Source organism: Drosophila miranda (genome assembly GCF_003369915.1).
Source record: "Drosophila miranda strain MSH22 chromosome Y unlocalized genomic scaffold, D.miranda_PacBio2.1 Contig_Y1_pilon, whole genome shotgun sequence".
NCBI classification, from domain to species: Eukaryota; Metazoa; Arthropoda; class Insecta; order Diptera; family Drosophilidae; genus Drosophila; species Drosophila miranda.
In genome coordinates, this window is record NW_022881603.1 from 37,007,717 (window position 1) to 37,034,017 (window position 26,301).

Sequence of the window (26,301 nt, forward strand, 5' to 3'; positions counted from 1 at the left end):
CGTGCGAGAGAGACAGAAAATCAGTCTGAGCGTGACGTCGGGCGCTGCGTAGCCACTGCAAAATGATTTGTTCCTATTGGCTATAAAAATGATCTGATCTGATCCAGATTCAGCAATCTGATAGATATGGTCATTATCTATGATTCTGCGTTTTTAGTTTTCTCGAATGTGCAATATTGTGGATGCAACAGATTTTCGTCCTTTGTGTGGGCGGAAGGGGGTGGGGTGAAATTTTGAGATACACGTTTTATAGTAAGATCTAACAGGAGTGCGGATACCAAATTTGGTTACTCTAGCCTTAATAGTCTCTGAGATTTTTGAATATCCCCAGATTTTCGTCCTTTGCGGGGGCGGAAGGGGGTGTGGCGAAATTTTGAAACATACTAGTCTCGGTCCGATATATTAGGAGTGTGGATACCAAATTTGGTTGCTCTAGCTTTTGTAGTCTCTGAGATCTAGGCGCTAATGTTTTACTCTAAGCAAAGCCGCCTATGCTACGTGTGTGTTAGAGAGAGACAGGGCGAGAAAAAAATGAAATTGTTTTCTTGATGCTGGCTATAATAATAATACGATCCAATTCAGATTCCGCAGTCTTAAAGATATGGTCATTCTCTACAATTCTACGTCTTTGGTTTTCTCATATCTTTAAAATTGTGGATGCTACAGATTTTCGTCCTTTGTGGGGGCGGAAGTGGGCGGGGCGAAGTTTTGAAATATTTTTGTAGCAGTGACATATCACAGAAGTCTGGGTCCTGGAGTAGGTAATTTGGTGTTTGTGGAAGGGAATATGGATCGCTTCCAGTATAAGAAGATATTGGAAGAAAATTTGGAAACATCGGTGGATACATTGAGCCTGGGAAGCAGTTGGATCTTCCAACAGGACAACGATCCAAAGCATACCGCACGTGTTGTGCGTGATTGGTTGCTGTATTATGCCCCAAGACAGCTTCGTTCACCACCCCAATCTCCAGACCTTAACCCAATCGAACATCTTTGGGACATTTTAGAAAGATTGGTACGGAAGTATAACATCAGCAGTGGGGAAAGCCTCAAAACCGCCCTCATTCGAGCTTGGGCCGAAGTTCCGCCCACAACAACCGAAAATTTGGTGGCATCGATGCCCCGACGACTACAGGCTGTAATAGATGCCAATGGTGGACCAACCAAATATTAAAAGTATAAAAAGTATTAATATTAAGATGACTTTGAGACTATAATACAAAAGCATAGAGGCTGTATGTACACTTTTTTCCGTGAACATTTTATGTTTTTTCGTTGTAACTTTAGTATACATCATTTTTGTTTAAGTTTTTTTTCTGAAATAATAATAACTTTAAGTGTCCTAAATAATGGCATACCAACTTTTTTAATTTTCATTGCGAAAACCCGAAATATTGAAAAATCGGTGCTGTATGTTGACTTTTTTCCTTGACTGTATAAACAATAACTCATATATTTGATTGCGCGTTGTGTGTAGTTCTCCTCTCCTCTCCTTTCTTTAATATTCTTGGGCGAGAAAAGCGATTAAAAATACACCGACAACCGACAAGGCAGGCAGAGCGAGAATTGACAGGCGGCAGCGGCGAACCGACACCGACAGAGAGGGGAGTGTGTGCGTGCGTAACTTAACCGATGACATCGTAAATTCACGGAAAAGCAGGTAGGACAAAAGCAATTAAGCATTGGTCTTCCATGGGGCAGAATCGGGGTAAACCTTGGCGTTTCAAACCGATTGAATGTATGTGGTTTTAACAGGAATTTAATTTTACAAAGTAGGGCGTGTGTTCTTGCTGCTGGCAATGCTCTTGCCGTGACGTTGTTTGTTTTAGTTTTTTTAACCCCAATAAACACACGCACACACTTGTATTTATTCGGCGAATTTCGTGGGGTGTCTACTGCATTTATTAATACATATTCCAGGCTCTGTCGCAGCTGTCTAAAGACGTATTCTCTTTCTCGACACTTGACACACACTTAATAAAGTTGAATGCTTATTTTTGCTTACTTTTATTATTCACTTTTATTTTCATACGTGCAATGGTAAACAGACACTCAGAAATATACCGAAACTACGTCACAAATTTCAAAATATGCCGAAAATATACTGACGTATTATTTGTATTCAAGCTGAATCAAATTGCTTTCGGTCACTTCCTTTTCATCAGCGAGCGAGACCGGTCGTGTTTTTTCTTAACAGTCTGAAAAGTGATTTTTTCCAAGCAACAAAGGCTTAATTAAAAGTGATTGTACAAATTGGATCATTGTTTATTTCATAGAAATCTTCATCAATATATAAATTATTCCTCTTTTCATTTCCCAAAGGAGAGGTAAGTCTTTGGCAATCTGGTTAAACCAGCAAGTATGGCGGACGCCGGTCACTCGGTGTCTGCCAAATTGAAACCCCCTGATCAGGTGGCAAAAAGCGGCAAAATTCAAACCCAAAAAACAATAGCAAAAAACTTCAGTGCTTTGTGTTCAGGTGTGAAAGAGGACATATTCGACAGCTTGACTAACGAAAAGTACCCAGCAAAAAAGATGCGCAAGGAACGAAAAAGCGACAACACCAATACAGACATAAATAACAAAATTCTGATAGACGATGACAGTAACAAAATGGTGGAGGCTTCTGACGGTGTGACCGTTCACAATTCTCACACAAATGTCATAAATGGTTTTACTGGAAATACTGAAATGACTAAAACACTGAATAAAAATAATAACCCGATTATAAACCCATCAAATGTAGGCATCGAAAGAGAAACAGTGTTGTATAGTGAGTGCCACATCGGTGATGCGGCTGTACTAGTATCGACTAAGAACAGTACCATCTTCGAAAACAAAAACACCAAAAATGGCTTATTCTTTTTTGAAAAAATAAGACACCTTAAAATCAAAGGAATTAAAGAAATCGTAGCTCTTGCGCCACTCTATACAAGATTTATTTTAAGGTTTTCAGCGAAGCAGATGATTTAGTTTTAAATGAGGAGTTCAAAAAAATGAATTTAGTGGTATTTATACCAAAAGACTATGTGGAATCCTATGGAGTAATTAAAGGGGTGCCCCTCGGTTTTTCTGAGAATGAAATTATGGATAATATTACTTCTAACATAAAAATTAAGTCAATTGAAGGATTAGCAAGAAGGCAGAAAATTACAACCGATGACAACAACGAAACATTCAAGCTCATACCATTAGAAACAGTCAAAATTGGTTTTGAGGGTTCCGACATCCCAGAAAAGGTATCTCTTTTTGGGATATGTGGGATGAAAGTAAGCATATATGTTCCCAGAGTAAGGCAATGTTATAATTGTGGCTGACTTGGTCACACTTCGACCAGATGCAAATCAGCTAGGAGGTGCTATAAATGCGGAGTCGAGGAGTGCAATGGGTCGTGCCCTGGTCTCAAGTGTATCCTTTGCAATGGGAAAAATCACTCAGCTAGGGACAGACTGATGTGCCCAGTATGGGAAAAGGAGATGGACATTAACAAAATAATGTCAATCAAAAAAATCGCGCGTAAGGAAGTGCTTAGCACTTACTCAATCCATCAAAATTTTTCGCTGTTAGATAATTATGAAAAAAACTATCCAAAACTAGACATAAATGAGGAAAATGTTCAAACCAAAAACGTTAAAGCAAATGAAGTTTTAAAAAAACACAGTTATGCGAGCCGGTTAGTGCAGAGACCTTTGGTTCCTGCACAAAAACCCCACTATCACTTAGAATCATATACCAGCGATTCTAGTAATCACGTACCATTTTTTTAAAACAAAGAACTAAAAGAAAACAAATTTACCATTCAACAGATGGTTGACATGTTGTCTCGTTTAGTCGACTCAAATGATGTGTCACATCCATCAAAAAAAGTGACCAGTACAAATGATTACAATATGGAACATAATGCAGACAGAAAAATGAACAAACAGAGAGAAACGAACCTTTTTAAAACATCTAAATAAATATGAAATTTTTACAACATAACATTCAATCTATTAAAGCCAATAAAAACGACCTAGTATTCTACTTAAACAATGAAAACTTCGACTTTGCCATTCTGGCTGAAGTTTTCTCTCACGATCTCCGTTTTAGGAAACTAGCCAACTTCAATATGTTAGAAAAATATAGAGAGGACGGTTATGGAGGAGTGGCGATTGCCTACAAAAAAGAATTAAGAGTTAAAAGACTGATATATGAGACAGAGCAAGATATAATTATAGCAAGAACCATCAACAACAAAGATAAATTTCTTATCACCTCAGTATATTTTGAACCTTTGTTGTCTCTTGCATCCTTCAAGCAAGCGATTAACAATCTCCTTGAATATTTAGATGCATTCGGAAAAGTCATAATTGCAGGAGATTTTAACGCAAGACACACCTTTTCTGGAGACAGAACCAACAGTGGAAAGGGAACTTTTCTCCTGCAAGCTATGTCAAATGCTGGCTACAGTCTAGCAAATGACCACAGTCTCACATTCAGAAGACACATCGACTCAACATCAGGGTCTGTACTCGATTTAACTTCCACAAAGGGTATTCATATAGAGAATTGGAAATGCGAAAAGTTTTACCTAGGAGGCAGCCACCATCACCCAATAACCTTTGAAACAGCAGGATATCAACACAAACTCAAAACTTTCCTTGCCAAAAACAGGCTACTGAAAAAGCTAAGCCAGTTTGAGGCCGACAAAGATATGGATAATTTAGCGAAGAACATCCAACAGGAAATAAAAGCAGCTACTTATGAAATCAAAAACAAATGTCCAAAATTATGGTGGGACGAGAATTTAGCCAAATTATTCAGGGAGTTTGCAGAGTCGCAGAAGAAGGCAGCTTCAGAACCCTCCTTTCAAAATTATTGTTCTGCTGTTAACCTCAAGGTTAAATGGAAAAAATCTGTTAAAATTGCCAAAAGAACTAGCTATGCCAGGAAGTTAACAGAGTTAAATGTAAAATCGAACTCAAGAGAAGCCTGGAGATTCCTCAGAAATCTAAAAAACTGTCAAGAGGACACCCCAGAAATTTTCGACCCTGACAAAGCTGGGCCATACCTGGAATTCCTTAACGAACAAATAACCTCCGAAGCAAAGGATGTAGACGAAGAAATGTACTCAACCAAGAACAATGAAAATCCTTTCTTTTCCTTGGAAGAGTTAGAGGCTGTGTTAGTCAGAAACAGAAAAACGGCAGGAGGAATAGATCACATCACATACGAGATGCTGAGTGCTCTTAACACTAGTATAAAGACAGAACTTGTACATTTTTACAACCGTCGAGTGGCTATGTGCGATTTCCCAGTCGAATGAATTTCCCCTATCAGAATTGTACCAATACCGAAAAAAAACATGGATCTGACTGACTTAAAACATTTTCGACCCATATCCCTCATTTCGGTTCTAGCCAAGACAGTAAATGGCATGGTGAAAGCCAGGCTGGAAAAGCATATACAAGAAAACAAGATTATACCCTACAGATCTTATGCATACCAAAAAAACAAGTCTGCAGCGATGTGCATAAATGATGTCATCAATGTGGTAGCGGCAAAGAAAAAGAACAAGGAACACGTTACTCTTGTGGTTGTTGACCTCAACAATGCCTACAATTGTGTCAACCTGAAATTCTTAAAAAGACTAATGGAAAATGAGTGTTTTCCTAAAACATACATTGACTGGATCATCAGTTTTATGTCTATGAGACTACTGAAAATAGGGGAAGCTGTTCAGGTAGTTCAGGGAGGAATCCCACAGGGCTCTTGTCTGTCGCCCCTCCTTTTTAATGTATACACAAAAAGACTACATCAGATCTGTGATAGAAATACTCATATGATGCAATTTGCAGATGACTTCGTTATAATCTCTCACAACAGAGAGTTTACTGTAGCGGTTGAAAACCTTAATAAAAAACTAAATGACTTTAACCTTCTATGTGGTGATCTCGGTTTTAGCTTCAATCCAAGCAAATCTGCAGCAATGAATGTAGGAAAAAGACAGGTCAGAGCGGTAAATATTTCTGTTAGAAATGTGCCTATACCAAATCGAAAAGATATCCGTTTCTTAGGCAGACTGATTAGCGCAAACATGTCAAATGTCAGTCATGTAAAAATGGTTAAAGAACAAACAAAACGAGGGGGAACGTTGTGAGTTGCTGCGGACACCGCAACTCTACGGTTATACCCGATACTAAGTCAGTATGGCTCTCCTCCGGCAGACGCCGCTAATATTAAACGACACGACAAAGAGTGCGTGCGAGAGAGACAGAAAATCAGTCTGAGCGTGACGTCGGGCGCTGCGTAGCCACTGCAAATTGATTTGTTCCTATTGGCTATAAAAATGATCTGATCTGATCCAAATTCAGCAATCTGATAGATATGGTCATTATCTATGATTCTGCGTTTTTAGTTTTCTCGAATGTGCAATATTGTGGATGCAACAGATTTTCGTCCTTTGTGTGGGCGGAAGGGGGTGGGGCGAAATTTTGAGATACACGTTTTATAGTAAGATCTAACAGGAGTGTGGATACCAAATTTGGTTGCTCTAGCTTTTGTAGTCTCTGAGATCTAGGCGCTAATGTTTTACTCTAAGCAAAGCCGCCTATGCTACGTGTGTGTTAGAGAGAGACAGGGCGGGAAAAAAATGAAATTGTTTTCTTGATGCTGGCTATAATAAAAATACGATCCAATTCAGATTCCGCAGTCTTAAAGATATGGTCATTCTCTACAATTCTACGTTGGTTTGGTTTTCTCATATCTTTAAAATTGTGGATGCCACAGATTTTCGTCCTTTGTGGGGGCGGAAGTGGGCGGGGCGAAGTTTTGAAATATTTTTGTAGCAGTGACATATCACAGAAGTCTGGGTCCAAAACATCGTTGCTCTAGCTCTTATAGTCTTTGAGCACTAGGCGCTGAAGGGGACGGACAGACGGACGGACGGACAGACGGACAGACAGACAGGGCTCAATCGACTCGGCTATTGATGCTGATCAAGAATATATATACTTTATGGGGTCGGAAACGATTCCTTCTGGACGTTACACACATCCATCCACTTTTACCACAAATCTAATATACCCCAATACTCATTTTGAGTATCGGGTATAAAAACTATATTTGATGAGATTCTGAACAAGAACAGAAAGGACGACTGGAACATTCTATCAACAGATGCCTCAGTTACAGAAAGTACATGTGGCATAGGAATAGTAGAATGGCCTAGTGGAAATATCCACAAGTACAAAATAGAAAACAGATTATCCTCAGTAGGTGCCGAACTCGTAGGCCTTAAAAAGGCCTGCGAACTATGTCTTAAATATAATTACAAAAAGGCTTTGATTTTAAGTGATGGATTAGGAGCTATTAATTTAATTAAAAATAAGAATACAGACTCGTACCTAGTGAATGATATTCACAACATAATTAACCAATCAGACATTCAGAAACTTGACATTCTATGGGTCCCTGGTCACAAGGGTGTGGCCATCAACGAAAAGACTGACATAGCAGCAAAGGCTGCTACAAGTGAGGGGTTTACAATAAATATAAAATACAGCTACAAGGAGGCTTAAAGAGAAATTAGGAACTTTTTAGTATACAAATGGAATGAGGACTACAGGACGAAGTGTAGGACGAAGGGATCCAGCCTCATAGACATATTTCCAGACATACCCAGTAAACCCTGTCATTTTTCTCTTAAATGGAATGCTAAAAGCATCAAGACCATTAACAGATTTATGACGGGACACACATACGACAAAGTCTTCCTACACAGAATCAAAGCAATTGACTCAAATATCTGCGAAACGTGCAATGTAACTGAATATGCCGAACACCTGATCTTCGATTGCCAAAGATTTGCCGGGCTCAGAAGGAAATTCAAAATCTTTAAATATTATAACTGTTCGGAGCAGAACCCAGCCGATTAGCTGCTTGCCAAATAGCACCTAATTCTTGGCCCTCAGCCGCTTATTTTGTTTGTTACTTATGTCTATGTCACTCATTTGTTTGTTAAAGCTTTGCGCTTGCTTGCCCTGCTAAACGCTCTCTGCCAGCTCGCTCTTCGCTATCTCCGCTTTGCATCTGCCTACCGACGTCGGCCGAGCGAAGCTGCGCTTAGCGATCGGAGCGGCAATGTAAAGGCCAGGCAAGCCACACTTGCAATTTGGATGTCACGCATTAAAGAACATATCGTAATTTTATTTCTGCGCCGAGTTTTATTTAATTCGAAATAATTAGTCGGCCGATTGGGGATAAAAAACATTATCTCCACATAAAATTTGGTGACCCCGACGTGATCTCTGAGTTGCAGTGTCAATTAAAAACCATTCGCGATCGACAATCGTTAGCCCTAGCAAATTTTCGGCGGTTAAGCACAATTCGGTGCTAAAACACACTTACATACACCTACATACACGCATTGCTGGCTATTAATTTCTCTGTCGCGACAATTCGGTCAGTGCAGTGCGGTAGGCAGTGCAGCGAACTCACTAATACACACAAGCGGAGTACAAAGCGGAATCGGACAGCTCGCACAGCCGCACAGCTAAAGGCATTAGCTGTAATCCCTTTGCTTTCGGTTCCCACGTTTATACGTATACAGGGTGTCTTTTTCGGTCGTGCTGAGTGACTCTTTTAAAACCTCAACATGGCAGCACCTGAGCCTACCAATGTCGCGAACGCAGCAATGCCGAGTGATGTAGATTTCTACAAGCACAAGGCCGAGTCCATCGCGCGCCAACTAAAGGCCATGGATCGCTTTCTCACCAAGGAAGAGCTTGCCGAGTTAGATGAGGCAGAACTTCAAGCTCGCTTAGAGCAAATCGAGCGAATGAATGCGGATTTCGATGCCGCTCAAACGAGCCTTGAAAGGCTGAATTTCCTGCAGTTAGCCCATGATGCCCGGCTGGACTTTTCGAATGTTTATGTCAAGGTTAGGTCCAGGCTGTCGCGGGAGTTGATGGCTGCTCGCACGGTAAATGTTGCCAATTCAACGGCTCGGCATACTCTCGAGGGGAATTCGTCGTTGTTCGCCTATAATAGTATAGGCCGTTCTCGAATGCCCGAGTTGCAGCTTCCGCGATTCGGGGGGAACTACATGGATTGGCCAGAATTCCACTCGATGTTCTCGACAATGGTGCACAAAGACCATCGTATACCAATCATCGAAAAATTCCAATATCTTCGTGGATGTCTAGATGGTGCTGCGCTGGATACGATTCATTCCTTGGAACTTTCTGAGGAGAATTACGACAAGGCGTTGACTTTGCTAATGTTGCGATTCGATAATAAACTGTTACATTTTCAGGCACACGTCAAGGCTATTTTCGGGCTGCAAGGGGTGGAGAAGGGCTCAGCTATCGGCTTGCGCGCGCTCAGCGACAAAATCAATTCGCACTTGCGTGCACTTCAGACCTTGGCGACCCCGCAGGAGATTTCGGATGGGTTGCTGATCTTCATCATAGGCACGAAACTGGACCACAAAACAAAGGAGAAATGGGAAGAGAACTTGCCGACGTCAGGATTGCCTCGGTGGTCAAGCATGGCCTCATTTTTGGAAGCGAGATGTCGGATGCTGGAGAATTTGGGATCAGCCATGGCAACAAGTCCTAGTCAACAGGTGGGAGAAGACAATCCTGTCACCCTTATCACCTCCAGTAACGACCATCCTAACCCCATATGTAACCATTGCAATTCCTCCGAGCATTACATATCTAGATGTCAGGCATTCCTGAATCTCTCTGCGTTTGAACGATACAAAGAAGCAAAGAAGAGCCGCTTGTGTTTGAACTGCCTCAACAAAGGCCATGAATTGCAGAGGTGCAGGTCAGGACTTTGCAGGCATTGCCAGGCCAAACATCACACGCTACTCCACATTCCATCGGGAACTGGTGCTTCATCTTCCTCTTCACCGGCCGAGGAATCGATCCAGCAAGAGGCCGCGACTGTGCTTCTAGCAAGCGGGTGTTCTAGCCCTCCCCCCTCGATCCAGAAATCTCAGCCTAGCCAGAACGTGTTGCTACCTACTGCCCTCGTCCATGTAACAGATCGTTATGGAGCACTTATCCCATGTCGTGCCATTTTGGATTCTGCATCACAGGCAAACTTTGTAACATCTAGACTTGCTGATCAGTTGCAGTTGGATCATTGCTCGTCTTATGTTCACATCTCTGGAATCGGAGATTCCATTCTACCTTCGAGCAAGTCTGTACATATAGTTGTACAATCCCAAGACGCAAGCTATCGAGCTTCCTTCGCTGCAATTGTCACCAACTCAATTACGGAAATGCAGCCTAACTTCGGCGTAGACGCAAAGGATTGGCCAATGCCGAATAATCTAAAACTAGCTGATCCTAATTTCTCCAAGCCCCAACGTATCGATCTGTTGATAGGTTCTGGTTTGTTCTTCGATTTAATGTGCGTCGGACAGATTCGACTATCAGCCCAATTGCCAACATTGCAGGAGACTAAACTTGGTTGGATAGTATCAGGAAGCATTGATAGCTCGGAGAATAAGCGTGCAGCTTTAGCTGCTTTTGAAAATTCCTCGTGCATCTCTATTGACGATTTTCGACCCACAACGCTGGAGTACCAAAACTTAGAGCAGCAATGCAGGAAGCAGCTGCTCGAGTGCCAGGTGCAAGTGGAAAAACTGCGATCGGAGAATCAGGAACTGCAGCGCGAACTTTTCCATATATTAAAAACCTACATATCCACGCCAAATGAAATTCAACTTTCAACAGTTTCTACATTGCCAAATTTCCTGCCATTCTATGCAATTACAGAGGTTCCCGATGATCAAGACGTAGTCACGACAAGCCGCCTTCGTAAAGAAGCGCCGATTGCTGCGTTCGACGATCATCCCAGCGTAGCCGCCAGCTGCGCCCAAGCAAGCATCTTCAAGAGGGCCGTTGGAAAAATAGCGGTTCTGCCCCTTCAGGATGGATCTGTTGAAAGCCTTTGCCTTCCAACGGGGGGGTGAATGTTCGGAGCAGAACCCAGCCGATTAGCTGCTTGCCAAATAGCACCTAATTCTTGGCCCTCAGCCGCTTATTTTGTTTGTTACTTATGTCTATGTCACTCTTTTGTTTGTTAAAGCTTTGCGCTTGCTTGCCCTGCTAAACGCTCTCTGCCAGCTCGCTCTTCGCTATCTCCGCTTTGCGTCTGCCTACCGACGTCGGCCGAGCGAAGCTGCGCTTAGCGATCGGAGCGGCAATGTAAAGGGCAGGCAAGCCACACTTGCAATTTGGATGTCACGCACTAAAGAACATATCGTAATTTTATTTCTGCGCCGAGTTTTATTTAATTCGAAATAATTAGTCGGCCGATTGGGGATAAAAAACATTATCTCCACAATAACAATTTACATCAATTATTAATAAAAAAAGAGCCGCTACATCTCAGAGAGCTGGCAATCTTCATCAAAACTGCTGACTTAAACTTTTGACCCCTTTTTTCTTCATCATGTTATAAAGTAATTTCAGTTTATTTTCTAAAACAGTTAAGTAATTTTCCTCTTTTTTTTTATATACCGACCTGTCAAACTCGCCAAACTACATCACCAGTATCTGATCAATGTGGCTACAGTGCTACGATCAAAATTCCGATCATCCTTGAGATGATTTAAAACCAAAAAAAAAAAAAAAAAAAAAAATTTCTTTCGGTTGAATACTAGCTAGCAACGACTATCAGCACTGAACACATATTTTTAACCGATAATCTAATCAGTTTTATATAAAAGTGGCTAATTTTAAGTACCATCTTTATTGGCATTGTTTATAAAATAAGGTTTCAATAAAAAATGTCAACAATTTCCACTAAGTTTATTTCTTTACATGGTAACTACCCATTTGCTACATATTAAAATCATTTTTATAAAGGGGAATATGTGTACTTTTCAAAATTGTTGGCCCGTTCTTTTCCATATAAGCCCCATGGAAGCGCCAGTGTGAAAAACCCCCGTTATGCATATTTTTACATTCCTTTTTTTATATTTTTGAAAACATTGAGATTTTGATGGCAAGTGATCAAGATTTCGATGATTTCCCGCATTAATAATCGATGTGGCTCTAAATTGCATTTTTACACGACTTCTACATTGGGGCATTGGCCAATGTGAGTGCATAACCTTAATATACTGGAAAATACTATGGAATTTTTATATTTTGCAAGGTGTGTGAACCAGACATTGTGGCAAGAAAATTAGTGTACTAAGTGACTTGGCGATAAAATATACGGTCTGAAATATGCCACATATACCCACTTAAGACCCCTCTATTTAAACAGGCATTGTAGATACCTCCTATCCCTTCTTTTACTCACAAAAAAAAACCCACTATATCCACGATTTTCACTATTTTCGGTGCAATATTAAAATACCCCTTTGGCATACAATGGGCTAATCGTTCTGTGATTTGATATTATTAGCTTGCTAGGATTTTATAGCTGAACATGAAGTTTATCCGATTGATGGATTATTTTTCTAAAATAGTAGCCAACTTTTGCTAGTCATTCTTATTGGATTTGTTTAGAATTTTCACGAGTTTTCAAAGTGAAAATTTTGAAAAATATACCGCTACAAATTATTGTGTAAAAAAAGCACTACCTTTAAAAAAACTGCATACAAAATACCAGATTAAATTGTTAAACAAATTCCAAGTCCCCAATCTATCAAAAAAAGTTTCCTTGCCAGGTAAAAAAGAGGTAAATATTATTATTATTAGTATTATTTTCCGCGGTCTAACTCGAGTTGTTATCCAGTTTAAATAAAGGGGCTTAAGTGGGCTAAGTTCGTTTTTTTATCGGTATGGCACGCTGAAAAGGCGCCATTCTTAAGAAGCGTCCCTCCATTTTTTTTAAACTCCTAAATAATTACTGCTCGACGTCATAATGCAGCGCCACAGGGAATTATATAAAGAGCAATCACTTGCTTTCAGCCCACGCAATTTCAATGAGCAGAACCGGGAACTCCAGAATGCGGCGCGTGCAAAACAGCGCGAGGATCGTTTTCAAAGCAACCGCATTATTAGTGTTAGTCCAACTCCCGTCAAGCGTGCGGCACCTATACCGCCCTCAGAGGAGCCGCAGCCACGCCTTACCTATGTCGCTCCTCATAAGGAGAATCGAAAACCAGAGCTGCCTCAGCAGCAGAGGAACCCCACCCGGGACCTTTACATAAAGCGCTTCGTGGATTGGAAGGCTGCCAGGAAGGAACAAACAAAGAACGAGCAAATTGCTCGTCGTGGTCAAAAGATGCTCACATATAAAACCGAAACACTTAAACCTGCGACAAACCCCCAGAAAGAGCAGGAGAACGCTCCGGCATTTGTGCCGCCAAAAAGGCACTCCTTATATGTTTTGGCAAAAAAAACTCAGTGTACGCAGACGGCAGCGGAGAGGAAACAACCTTTGGCAACCCAATTGCGTACCCAGGGTCATCCATCCAGATTGCGCGCTCAGCCTGCGGCAACCATGGCAAAGCTGCAACATGCAGCGTCGCGTCTTCAGCCGGTCACTGTGAAGACCCAAACATCAAACATGAAACATCAAACATCAGCAAGGAATGTCCAGCCAGCCACAGTGAAGCCTGCACCTTCACGTGCATTGCCCTTGAAGCCTACAGCAGGCCCAAAGCCCAAGGCAGCAGATTTGGTCGTTGGACCTTCTGCAAATGGGGTTGTTCATTTGCCAAATGTGAGGACGCAACCATTCGAAAAGCCGGCCGTGAGTAAGCCCACCTTAAAAATACCAGCAGTAAAACCAAAGCCCATTCAAGGAGGCGGCGGAGGGGGAGCTGCGGGAAAATTTAAGTCGACCGCAGTAGCAAAAGGGCCGGCAATACAAAACAAGCTTGCCAGCCAATTGTCGACCAGAATGAAGGCCAAGAGCAACGTCAGCAAGTACGTAGGTCTTCAAAAGAATGTTCGAAATCGGCCGGAGCTGATGAGAGAGTTGGTTGAGGCTGGGACCACTGAACTCCCACTGCCTCCCAATACGCCGCTGGAAGAGAAGATAAGTTTCCCTGCTCTGGCCACATTCACGCAGTGCAAGACGAACAATTGCAGTCAAGAAATGATAGAAGCCTTGGGTGAGATTTCAAATCTGAGTCCAGTGGGTCCAATGAGCAGACACCGAGATTCGAAAGCGAAGCGGAAATTTGACTTTTCTAGGTACTCTTTGATAAAAACGGCAGCTGAAGAGAGTTTGATCTTGGATCCATATCTGGCTAAGGGTAAGTACAACAGGAATAAAATGGAGTAAAATGTAATATTATTGGTTTCCAGATCCAGATGATAAAGAACAAGAAAATTCTACTCTGAAGGCAGCTGCGGAGCAAACCCCTCCTCGCAGGATTTCCGATGAGAAGCCCAACTACTTAAGTCCATATGTGAGCGTCTCGCGCGGTAAAGTCAACTCTCGCTGTGATCGTGAGAAGCCAAACAGCATGTATTTGCCCGGTGAGGAGTATCCTGTTGCCAATCGGCGGGCCCTCCGGTCGGGGCTCTACTTTCGCATACAGCTGGAGAATGAGATTCGACGACTGCGAGATATCTGCAGCGAGTGGGAAGCCTATAGCAAGGAGAATGAGGCGCATCTGGTTGAGACGGGCGGCATAGATATGATCAATGTGGCCATTGGACAGACAAATTTGCTCTCTACCAAGAAATTGATGCAGTTCAGCGGTCTGATTGACCGTTGCGAGGCGGGAGCTACGGGCAAGAACCATCGACCCTACGATGGCAGCGAGGAGACGAAACCAGTCCAGGCAGAGGATCTGGAAGGGTGGTGGGACATGCTGCGACTCCAGAGTGAGAATGTTGACAAGCGCTTTGATAACTTGAAGCGATGGAAACAGAACAATTGGCAGGACCCCGATGCAGTTGAGGAATCGAAAATACCAGCCAAGCCTGTGGCCAAACCAAAGTCTAAGCTGGGCAACAATTTAAACGCTAAGCCCAAGGTCAAGGCCAGCAGTAACTTGATGCAATTACTCCGCAAGGCCCATGCTGAAATGAAAAAGGCTAATGCGGATGTGGTATCAGCGGACGATGCCCCGCAAACTCCATCTCGCAGCAGCACTCAGCGTGTGATCGTAGTACGCGACCGTCGGTCCTTCTCTCCTGCTCGCACCGTCCTGCGCATGTCTGTAGGCGAGAGCCGTTCTTCCAATGGTGGCAACACTCTGCTCAAGTCTGCTATATTGGCCGCAGCCGAACAAAACGCTCTTAATCATACCCCCCCTCCCAATAAGGGACGCCAGTCGATTCTGAAAAAACCAGGGACCAGCAAGCGTGAAAGTCGTGGAGTTATTTTCAGTACAAAGAAAAATGTACGGCACTTCAAATTCACCTACGAAGAAGGCACTATAAGCGATGATGAGCCCTTTGGCGGCGATAAGCTAGAGGATTGCGAGGAGGACATGTCGATCGAAGCTTCAGGGGAAACACGTTCCGTAGACCAGGGCCCAGCAGAAAATGAGCCGCAATCCGCGTCTTAGGCCATCCACCGAGTTTATGTAGTTTATCTATCATTTATTATTTAAAGTTACGTTTTTGTTTATATGTATAGTATTATTTAATTGTGAAAATTATGTTTCAATTTCAAAGCCTTGTTTTATATTTTTTTTTTAATTAAGTACATCAATCAAATAAAGGAAAAAAACGAGGGGGAACGTTGTGAGTTGCTGCGGACACCGCAACTCTACAGTTATACCCGATACTAAGTCAGTATGGCTCTCCTCCGGCAGACGCCACTAATATTAAACGACACGACAAAGAGTGCGTGCGAGAGAGACAGAAAATCAGTCTGAGCGTGACGTCGGGCGCTGCGTAGCCAGTGCAAATTGATTTGTTCCTATTGGCTAGAAAATGAGCCGCAATCCGCGTCTTAGGCCATCCACCGAGTTTATGTAGTTTATCTATCATTTATTATTTAAAGTTACGTTTTTGTTTATATGTATAGTATTATTTAATTCTGAAAATTATGTTTCAATTTCAAAGCCTTGTTTTATATTTTTTTTTTAATTAAGTACATCAATCAATCAAATAAAGGAAAAAAAAAGAGGGGGACCGTTGTGAGTTGCTGCGGACACCGCAACTCTACAGTTATACCCGATACTAAGTCAGTATGGCTCTCCTCCGGCAGACGCCGCTAATATTAAACGACACGACAAAGAGTGCGTGCGAGAGAGACAGAAAATCAGTCTGAGCGTGACGTCGGGCGCTGCGTAGCCAGTGCAAATTGATTTGTTCCTATTGGCTATAAAAATGATCTGATCTGATCCAGATTCAGCAATCTGATAGATATGGTCATTATCTATGATTTTTAGTTTTCTCGTATCCTCAATATTGTGGATGCAACAGATTTTCGTCCTTTGTGTGGTCGGAAGGGGGTGGGGCGAAATTTTGAGATACACGTTTTATAGTAAGATCTAACAGGAGTGCGGATACCAAATTTGGTTACTCTAGCCTTAATAGTCTCTGAGATTTTTGAATATCCCCAGATTTTCGTCCTTTGCGGAAGGGGAAGGCGGAAGGGGGTGTGGCGAAATTTTGAAACAAACTCGTCTCGGTCCGATATATTAGGAGTGTGGATACCAAATTTGGTTGCTCTAGCTTTTGTAGTCTCTGAGATCTAGGCGCTAATGTTTTACTCTAAGCAAAGCCGCCCATGCTACGTGTGTGTTAGAGAGAGACAGGGCGAGAAAAAATGAAATTGTTTTCTTGATGCTGGCTATAATAAAAATACGATCCAATTCAGATTCCGCAGTCTTAAAGATATGGTCATTCTTTACAATTCTACGTTTTTGGTTTTCTCATATCTTTAAAATTGTGGATGCCACAGATTTTCGTCCTTTGTGGGGGCGGAAGTGGGCGGGGCGAAGTTTTGAAATATTTTTGTAGCAGTGACATATCACAGAAGTCTGGGTCCAAAACATCGTTGCTCTAGCTCTTATAGTCTTTGAGCACTAGGCGCTGAAGGGGACGGACAGACGGACGGACGGACAGACGGACAGACAGACAGGGCTCAATCGACGCGGCTATTGATGCTGATCAAGAATATATATACTTTATGGGGTCGGAAACGATTCCTTCTGGACGTTACACACATCCACTTTTACCACAAATCTAATATACCCCAATACTCATTTTGAGTATCGGGTATAAAAACTATATTTTATGAGATTCTGAACAAGTACAGAAAGGACGACTGGAACATTCTATCAACAGATGCCTCAGTTACATAGGAATAGTAGAATGGCCTAGTGGAAATATCCACAAGTACAAAATAGAAAACAGATTATCCTCAGTAGGTGCCGAACTCGTAGGCCTTAAAAAGGCCTGCGAACTATGTCTTAAATATAATTACAAAAAGGCTTTGATTTTAAGTGATGGATTAGGAGCTATTAATTTAATTAAAAATAAGAATACAGACTCGTACCTAGTGAATGATATTCACAACATAATTAACCAATCAGACATTCAGAAACTTGACATTCTATGGGTCACTGGTCACAAGGGTGTGGCCATCAACGAAAAGACTGACATAGCAGCAAAGGCTGCTACTAGTGAGGGGTTTACAATAAATATAAAATACAGCTACAAGGAGGCTCAAAGAGAAATTAGGAACTTTTTAGTATACAAATGGAATGAGGACTACAGGACGAAGTGTAGGACGAAGGGATCCAGCCTCATAGACATATTTCCCTGGCATTTTTCTCTTAAATGGAATGCTAAAAGCATCAAGACCATTAACAGACTTATGACGGGACACACATACGTCAAAGTCTTCCTACACAGAATCAAAGCAATTGACTCAAATATCTGCGAAACGTGCAATGTAACTGAATATGCCGAACACCTGATCTTCGATTGCCAAAGATTTGCCGGGCTCAGATGGAAATTCAAAATCTTTAAATATTATAACAATTTACATCAATTATTAATAAAAAAAAGAGCCGCTACATCTCAGAGAACTGGCAATCTTCATCAAAACTGCTGACTTAAACTTTTGACCCCTTTTTTCTTCATCATGTTATAAAGTAATTTCAGTTTATTTTCTAAAACAGTTAAGTAATTTTCCTCTTTTTTTTATATACCGACCTGTCAAACTCGCCAAACTACATCACCAGTATCTGATCAATGTGGCTACAGTGCTACGATCAAAATTCCGATCATCCTTGAGATGATTTAAAACAAAAAAAAAAAAAAAAAAAAAACAAAAAAAAAAAAAATTGCTTTCGGTTGAATACTAGCTAGCAACGACTATCAGCACTGAACACATATTTTTAACCGATAATCTAATCAATTTTATATAAAAGTGGCTAATTTTAAGTACCATCTTTATTGGCATTCTTTATAAAATAAGGTTTCAATAAAAAATGTCAACAATTTCCACTAAGTTTATTTCTTTACATGGTAACTACCCATTTGCTACATATTAAAATCATTTTTATAAAGGGGAATATGTGTACTTTTCAAAATTGTTGGCCCGTTCTTTTCCATATAAGCCCCATGGAAGCGCCAGTGTGAAAAACCCCCGTTATGCATATTTTTACATTCCTTTTTTTATATTTTTGAAAACATTGAGATTTTGATGGCAAGTGATCAAGATTTCGATGATTTCCCGCATTAATAATCGATGTGGCTCTAAATTGCATTTTTACACGACTTCTACATTGGGCATTGGCCAATGTGAGTGCATAACCTTAATATACTGGAAAATACTATGGAAAATATTTTTATATTTTGCAAGGTGTGTGAACCAGACATTGTGGCAAGAAAATTAGTGTACTAAGTGACTTGGCGATAAAATATTCGGTCTGAAATATGCCACATATACCCACTTAAGACCCCTCTATTTAAACAGTCATTGTAGATACCTCCTATCCCTTCTTTTACTCACAAAAAAAAACCCCACTATATCCACGATTTTCACTATTTTCGGTGCAATATTAAAATACCCCTTTGGCATACAATGGGCTAATCGTTCTGTGATTTGATATTATTAGCTTGCTAGGACTTTATAGCTGAACATGAAGTTTATCCGATTGATAGATTATTTTTCTAAAATAGTAGCCAACTTTTGCTATTCATTCTTATTGGATTTGTTTAGAATTTTCACGAGTTTTCAAAGTGAAAATTTTGAAAAATATACCGCTACAAATTATTGTGTAAAAAAAGCACTACCTTTAAAAAAACTGCATACAAAATACCAGATTAAATTGTTAAACAAATTCCAAGTCCCCAATCTATCAAAAAAAGTTTCCTTGCCAGGTAAAAAAGAGGTAAATATTATTATTATTAGTATTATTTTCCGCGGTCTAACTCGAGTTGTTATCCAGTTTAAATAAAGGGGCTTAAGTGGGTTAAGTTCGTTTTTTTATCGGTATGGCACGCTGAAAAGGCGCCATTCTTAAGAAGCGTCCCTCCATTTTTTTTAAACTCCTAAATAATTACTGCTCGACGTCATAATGCAGCGCCACAGGGAATTATATAAACAGCAATCACTTGCTTTTAGCCCACGCAATTTCAATGAGCAGAACCGGGAACTCCAGAATGCGGCGCGTGCAAAACAGCGCGAGGATCGTTTTCAAAGCAACCGCATTATTAGTGTTAGTCCAACTCCCGTCAAGCGTGCGGCACCTATACCGCCCTCCGAGGAGGCGCAGCCACGCCTTACCTATGTCGCTCCTCCTAAGGAGAATCGAAAACCAGAGCTGCCTCAGCAGCAGAGGAACCCCACCCGGGACCTTTACATAAAGCGCTTCGTGGATTGGAAGGCTGCCAGGAAGGAACAAACAAAGAACGAGCAAATTGCTCGTCGTGGTCAAAAGATGCTCACATATAAAACCGAAACACTTAAACCTGCGACAAACCCCCAGAAAGAGCAGGAGAACGCTCCGGCATTTGTGCCGCCAAAAAGGCACTCCTTATATGTTTTGGCAAAAAAAACTCAGTGTACGCAGACGGCAGCGGAGAGGAAACAACCTTTGGCAACCCAATTGCGTACCCAGGGTCATCCATCCAGATTGCGCGCTCAGCCTGCGGCAACCATGGCAAAGCTGCAACATGCAACGTCGCGTCCTCAGCCGGTCACTGTGAAGACCCAAACATCAAACATTAAACATCAAACATCAGCAAGGAATGTCCAGCCAGCCACAGTGAAGCCTGCACCTTCACGTGCATTGCCCTTGAAGCCTACAGCAGGCCCAAAGCCCAAGGCAGCAGATTTGGTCGTTGGACCTTCTGCAAATGGGGTTGTTCATTTGCCAAATGTGAGGACGCAACCATTCGAAAAGCCGGCCGTGAGTAAGCCCACCTTAAAAATACCAGCAGTGAAACCAAAGCCCATTCAAGGAGGCGGCGGAGGGGGAGCTGCGGGAAAATTTAAGTCGACCGCAGTAGCAAAAGGGCCGGCAATAAAAAACAAGCTTGCCAGCCAATTGTCGACCAGAATGAAGGCCAAGAGCAACGTCAGCAAGTACGTAGGTCTTCAAAAGAATGTTCGAAATCGGCCGGAGCTGATGAGAGAGTTGGTTGAGGCTGGGACCACTGAACTCCCACTGCCTCCCAATACGCCGCTGGAAGAGAAGATAAGTTTCCCTGCTCTGGCCACATTCACGCAGTGCAAGACGAACAATTGCAGTCAAGAAATGATAGAAGCCTTGGGTGAGATTTCAAATCTGAGTCCAGTGGGTCCAATGAGCAGACACCGAGATTCGAAAGCGAAGCGGAAATTTGACTTTTCTAGGTACTCTTTGATAAAAACGGCAGCTGAAGAGAGTTTGATCTTGGATCCATATCTGGCTAAGGGTAAGTACAACAGGAATAAAATGGAGTAAAATGTAATATTATTGGTTTCCAGATCCAGATGATAAAGAACAAGAAAATTCTACTCTGAAGGCAGCTGCGGAGCAAACCCCTCCTCGCAGGATTTCCGATGAGAAGCCCAACTACTTAAGTCCATATGTGAGCGTCTCGCGCGGTAAAGTCAACTCTCGCTGTGATCGTGAGAAGCCAAACAGCATGTATTTGCCCGGTGAGGAGTATCCTGTTGCCAATCGGCGGGCCCTCGAGTCGGTGCTCTACTTTCGCATACAGCTGGAGAATGAGATTCGACGACTGCGAGATATCTGCAGCGAGTGGGAAGCCTATAGCAAGGAGAATGAGGCGCATCTGGTTGAGACGGGCGGCATAGATATGATCAATGTGGCCATTGGACAGACAAATTTGCTCTCTACCAAGAAATTGATGCAGTTCAGCGGTCTGATTGACCGTTGCGAGGCGGGAGCTACGGGCAAGAACCATCGACCCTACGATGGCAGCGAGGAGACGAAACCAGTCCAGGCAGAGGATCTGGAAGGGTGGTGGGACATGCTGCGACTCCAGAGTGAGAATGTTGACAAGCGCTTTGATAACTTGAAGCGATGGAAACAGAACAATTGGCAGGACCCCGATGCAGTTGAGGAATCGAAAATACCAGCCAAGCCTGTGGCCAAACCAAAGTCTAAGCTGGGCAACAATTTAAACGCTAAGCCCAAGGTCAAGGCCAGCAGTAACTTGATGCAATTACTCCGCAAGGCCCATGCTGAAATGAAAAAGGCTAAGGCGGATGTGGTATCAGCGGACGATGCCCCGCAAACTCCATCTCGCAGCAGCACTCAGCGTGTGATCGTAGTACGCGACCGTCGGTCCTTCTCTCCTGCTCGCATCGTCCTGCGCATGTCTGTAGGCGAGAGCCGTTCTTCCAATGGTGGCAGCACTCTTCTCAAGTCTGCTATATTGGCCGCAGCCGAACAAAACGCTCTTAATCATACCCCCCCTCCCAATAAGGGACGCCAGTCGATTCTGAAAAAACCAGGGACCAGCAAGCGTGAAAGTCGTGGAGTTATTTTCAGTACAAAGAAAAATTTACAGCACTTCAAATTCACCTACGAAGAAGGCACTATTAGCGATGATGAGCCCTTTGGCGGCGATAAGCTAGAGGATTGCGAGGAGGACATGTCGATCGAAGCTTCAGGGGAAACACGTTCCGTAGACCAGGGCCCAGCAGAAAATGAGCCGCAATCCGCGTCTTAGGCCATCCACCGAGTTTATGTAGTTTATCTATCATTTATTATTTAAAGTTACGTTTTTGTTTATATGTATAGTATTATTTAATTCTGAAAATTATGTTTCAATTTCAAAGCCTTGTTTTATATTTTTTTTTTAATTAAGTACATCAATCAATCAAATACAGGAAAAAAAACGAGGGGGAACGTTGTGAGTTGCTGCGGACACCGCAACTCTACAGTTATATCCGATACTAAGTCAGTATGGCTCTCCTCCGGCAGACGCCGCTAATATTAAACGACACGACAAAGAGTGCGTGCGAGAGAGACAGAAAATCAGTCTGAGCGTGACGTCGGGCGCTGCGTAGCCAGTGCAAATTGATTTGTTCCTATTGGCTAGAAAATGAGCCGCAATCCGCGTCTTAGGCCATCCACCGAGTTTATGTAGTTTATCATTTATTATTTAAAGTTACGTTTTTGTTTATATGTATAGTATTATTTAATTCTGAAAATTATGTTTCAATTTCAAAGCCGTGTTTTATATTTTTTTTTTAATTAAGTACATCAATCAATCAAATAAAGGAAAAAAACGAGGGGGAACGTTGTGAGTTGCTGCGGACACCGCAACTCTACAGTTATACCCGATACTAAGTCAGTATGGCTCTCCTCCGGCAGACGCCGCTAATATTAAACGACACGACAAAGAGTGCGTGCGAGAGAGACAGAAAATCAGTCTGAGCGTGACGTCGGGCGCTGCGTAGCCAGTGCAAATTGATTTGTTCCTATTGGCTATAAAAATGATCTGATCTGATCCAGATTCAGCAATCTGATAGATATGGTCATTATCTATGATTTTTAGTTTTCTCGTATCCTCAATATTGTGGATGCAACAGATTTTCGTCCTTTGTGTGGGCGGAAGGGGTGGGGCGAAATTTTGAGATACACGTTTTATAGTAAGATCTAACAGGAGTGCGGATACCAAATTTGGTTACTCTAGCCTTAATAGTCTCTGAGATTTTTGAATATCCCCAGATTTTCGTCCTTTGCGGAAGGGGAAGGCGGAAGGGGGTGTGGCGAAATTTTGAAACAAACTCGTCTCGGTCCGATATATTAGGAGTGTGGATACCAAATTTGGTTGCTCTAGCTTTTGTAGTCTCTGAGATCTAGGCGCTAATGTTTTACTCTAAGCAAAGCCGCCTATGCTACGTGTGTGTTAGAGAGAGACAGGGCGAGAAAAAAATGAAATTGTTTTCTTGATGCTGGCTATAATAATAATACGATCCAATACAGATTCCGCAGTCTTAAAGATATGGTCATTCTCTACAATTCTACGTTTTTGGTTTTCTCATATCTTTAAAATTGTGGATGCCACAGATTTTCGTCCTTTGTGGGGGCGGAAGTGGTCGGGGCGAAGTTTTGAAATATTTTTGAAGCAGTGACATATTTATTTATTTATTTATTTATTTATTAAATTAACAAATTATCTGTTAATAATGGTACTTCGTTACTAAAGGCGGAAAAGGATAAGTTAAAAGTTAGCTAAATTTAAATGATTATAAATATTGCATGCAATTAGTTTAAGAGACAGTTCAGGGGATAGGGTTTGACAGAGGGAGTTATAATTATGGCATAAAACCCTAAAAGGTTCATGATCAGCATAATTAGACCTACATATGGGTAGACGGATAGGCCTAAAAGTACGGGTAGGTCTGGATGGAACGGCCAAGTCAATCTGACCCAAGAGAGTTTGGGAGTCAACAGTCCCAAGAAGGAGCTTGCGCACAGAAGTCTGGGTCCAAAACATAGTTGCTCTAGCTCTTATAGTCTTTGAGCACTAGGCGCTGAAGGGGACGGACAGACGGACGGACGGACAGACGGACAGACAGACAGGGCTCAATCGACTCGGCTATTGATGCTGATCAAGAATATATATACTTTATGGGGTCGGAAACGATTCCTTCTGGACGTTACACACATCCACTTTTACCACAAATCTAATATACCCCAATACTCATTTTGAGTATCGGGTATAAAAACTATATTTTATGAGATTCTGAACAAGTACAGAAAGGACGACTGGAACATTCTATCAACAGATGCCTCAGTTACAGAAAGTACATGTGGCATAGGAATAGTAGAATGGCCTAGTGGAAATATCCACAAGTACAAAATAGAAAACAGATTATCCTCAGTAGGTGCCGAACTCGTAGGCCTTAAAAAGGCCTGCGAACTATGTCTTAAATATAATTACAAAAAGGCTTTGATTTTAAGTGATGGATTAGGAGCTATTAATTTAATTAAAAATAAGAATACAGACTCGTACCTAGTGAATGATATTCACAAAATAATTAACCAATCAGACATTCAGAAACTTGACATTCTATGGGTCCCTGGTCACAAGGGTGTGGCCATCAACGAAAAGACTGACATAGCAGCAAAGGCTTCTACAAGTGAGGGGTTTACAATAAATATAAAATACAGCTACAAGGAGGCTCAAAGAGAAATTAGGAACTTTTTAGTATACAAATGGAATGAGGACTACAGGACGAAGTGTAGGACGAAGAGATCCACCCTCATAGACATATTTCCCTGGCATTTTTCTCTTAAATGGAATGCTAAAAGCATCAAGACCATTAACAGACTTATGACGGGACACACATACGACAAAGTCTTCCTACACAGAATCAAAGCAATTGACTCAAATATCTGCGAAACGTGCAATGTAACTGAATATGCCGAACACCTGATCTTCGATTGCCAAAGATTTGCCGGGCTCAGAAGGAAATTCAAAATCTTTAAATATTATAACAATTTACATCAATTATTAATAAAAAAAGAGCCGCTACATCTCAGAGAGCTGGCAATCTTCATCAAAACTGCTGACTTAAACTTTTGACCCCTTTTTTCTTCATCATGTTATAAAGTAATTTCAGTTTATTTTCTAAAACAGTTAAGTAATTTTCCTCTTTTTTTTATATACCGACCTGTCAAACTCGCCAAACTACATCACCAGTATCTGATCAATGTGGCTACAGTGCTACGATCAAAGTTCCGATCATCCTTGAGATGATTTAACACCAAAAAAAAAAAAAAAAAAAAAAAAAATTGCTTTCGGTTGAATACTAGCTAGCAACGACTATCAGCACTGAACACATATTTTTAACCGATAATCTAATCAATTTTATATAAAAGTGGCTAATTTTAAGTACCATCTTTATTGGCATTGTTTATAAAATAAGGTTTCAATAAAAAATGTCAACAATTTCCACTAAGTTTATTTCTTTACATGGTAACTACCCATTTGCTACATATTAAAATCATTTTTATAAAGGGGAATATGTGTACTTTTCAAAATTGTTGGCCCGTTCTTTTCCATATAAGCCCCATGGAAGCGCCAGTGTGAAAAACCCCCGTTATGCATATTTTTACATTCCTTTTTTTATATTTTTGAAAACATTGAGATTTTGATGGCAAGTGATCAAGATATCGATGATTTCCCGCATTAATAATCGATGTGGCTCTAAATTGCATTTTTACACGACTTCTACATTGGGGCATTGGCCAATGTGAGTGCATAACCTTAATATACTGGAAAATACTATGGAAAGTATTTTTATATTTTGCAAGGTGTGTGAACCAGACATTGTGGCAAGAAAATTAGTGTACTAAGTGACTTGGCGATAAAATATACGGTCTGAAATATGCCACATATACCCACTTAAGACCCCTCTATTTAAACAGTCATTGTAGATACCTCCTATCCCTTCTTTTACTCACAAAAAAAAAACCCACTATATCCACGATTTTCACTATTTTCGGTGCAATATTAAAATACCCCTTTGGCATACAATGGGCTAATCGTTCTGTGATTTGATATTATTAGCTTGCTAGGACTTTATAGCTGAACATGAAGTTTATCCGATTGATAGATTATTTTTCTAAAATAGTAGCCAACTTTTGCTAGTCATTCTTATTGGATTTGTTTAGAATTTTCACGAGTTTTCAAAGGGAAAATTATTGTGTAAAAAAAGCACTACCTTTAAAAAAAACTGCATACAAAATACCAGATTAAATTGTTAAACAAATTCCAAGTCCCTAATCTATCAAAAAAGTTTCCTTGCCAGGTAAAAAAGAGGTAAATATTATTATTATTAGTATTATTTTCCGCGGTCTAACTCGAGTTGTTATCCAGTTTAAATAAAGGGGCTTAAGTGGGCTAAGTTCGTTTTTTCATCGGTATGGCACGCTGAAAAGGCGCCATT

General features: G+C 41.3%; 2 protein-coding genes and 1 long non-coding RNA gene across 3 annotated transcripts; all 3 read left to right on the forward strand.

Moving 5' to 3' along the window:
• Positions 1 to 1,988: 1,988 nt before the first annotated feature.
• On the forward strand, positions 1,989 to 25,303 carry LOC117191180. Its single transcript, XR_004473965.1, has 2 exons — positions 1,989 to 2,327; positions 25,053 to 25,303. It is a non-coding gene; the product is annotated as an uncharacterized LOC117191180 (long non-coding RNA).
• LOC117191118 (guanylate kinase-associated protein mars-like) lies at positions 12,579 to 15,546 on the forward strand. The gene is made up of 3 exons (XM_033396078.1): positions 12,579 to 12,690; positions 12,748 to 14,218; positions 14,271 to 15,546. Exons 2-3 carry the CDS (start codon positions 12,877 to 12,879, stop codon positions 15,482 to 15,484), a joined length of 2,556 nt encoding a protein of 851 aa, XP_033251969.1. The 5' UTR covers positions 12,579 to 12,690; positions 12,748 to 12,876; the 3' UTR covers positions 15,485 to 15,546.
• On the forward strand, positions 19,360 to 22,175 carry LOC117191119 (guanylate kinase-associated protein mars-like). Its single transcript, XM_033396079.1, has 2 exons — positions 19,360 to 20,801; positions 20,854 to 22,175. Exons 1-2 carry the CDS (start codon positions 19,460 to 19,462, stop codon positions 22,065 to 22,067), a joined length of 2,556 nt encoding a protein of 851 aa, XP_033251970.1. The 5' UTR covers positions 19,360 to 19,459; the 3' UTR covers positions 22,068 to 22,175.
• Positions 25,304 to 26,301: the final 998 nt, after the last annotated feature.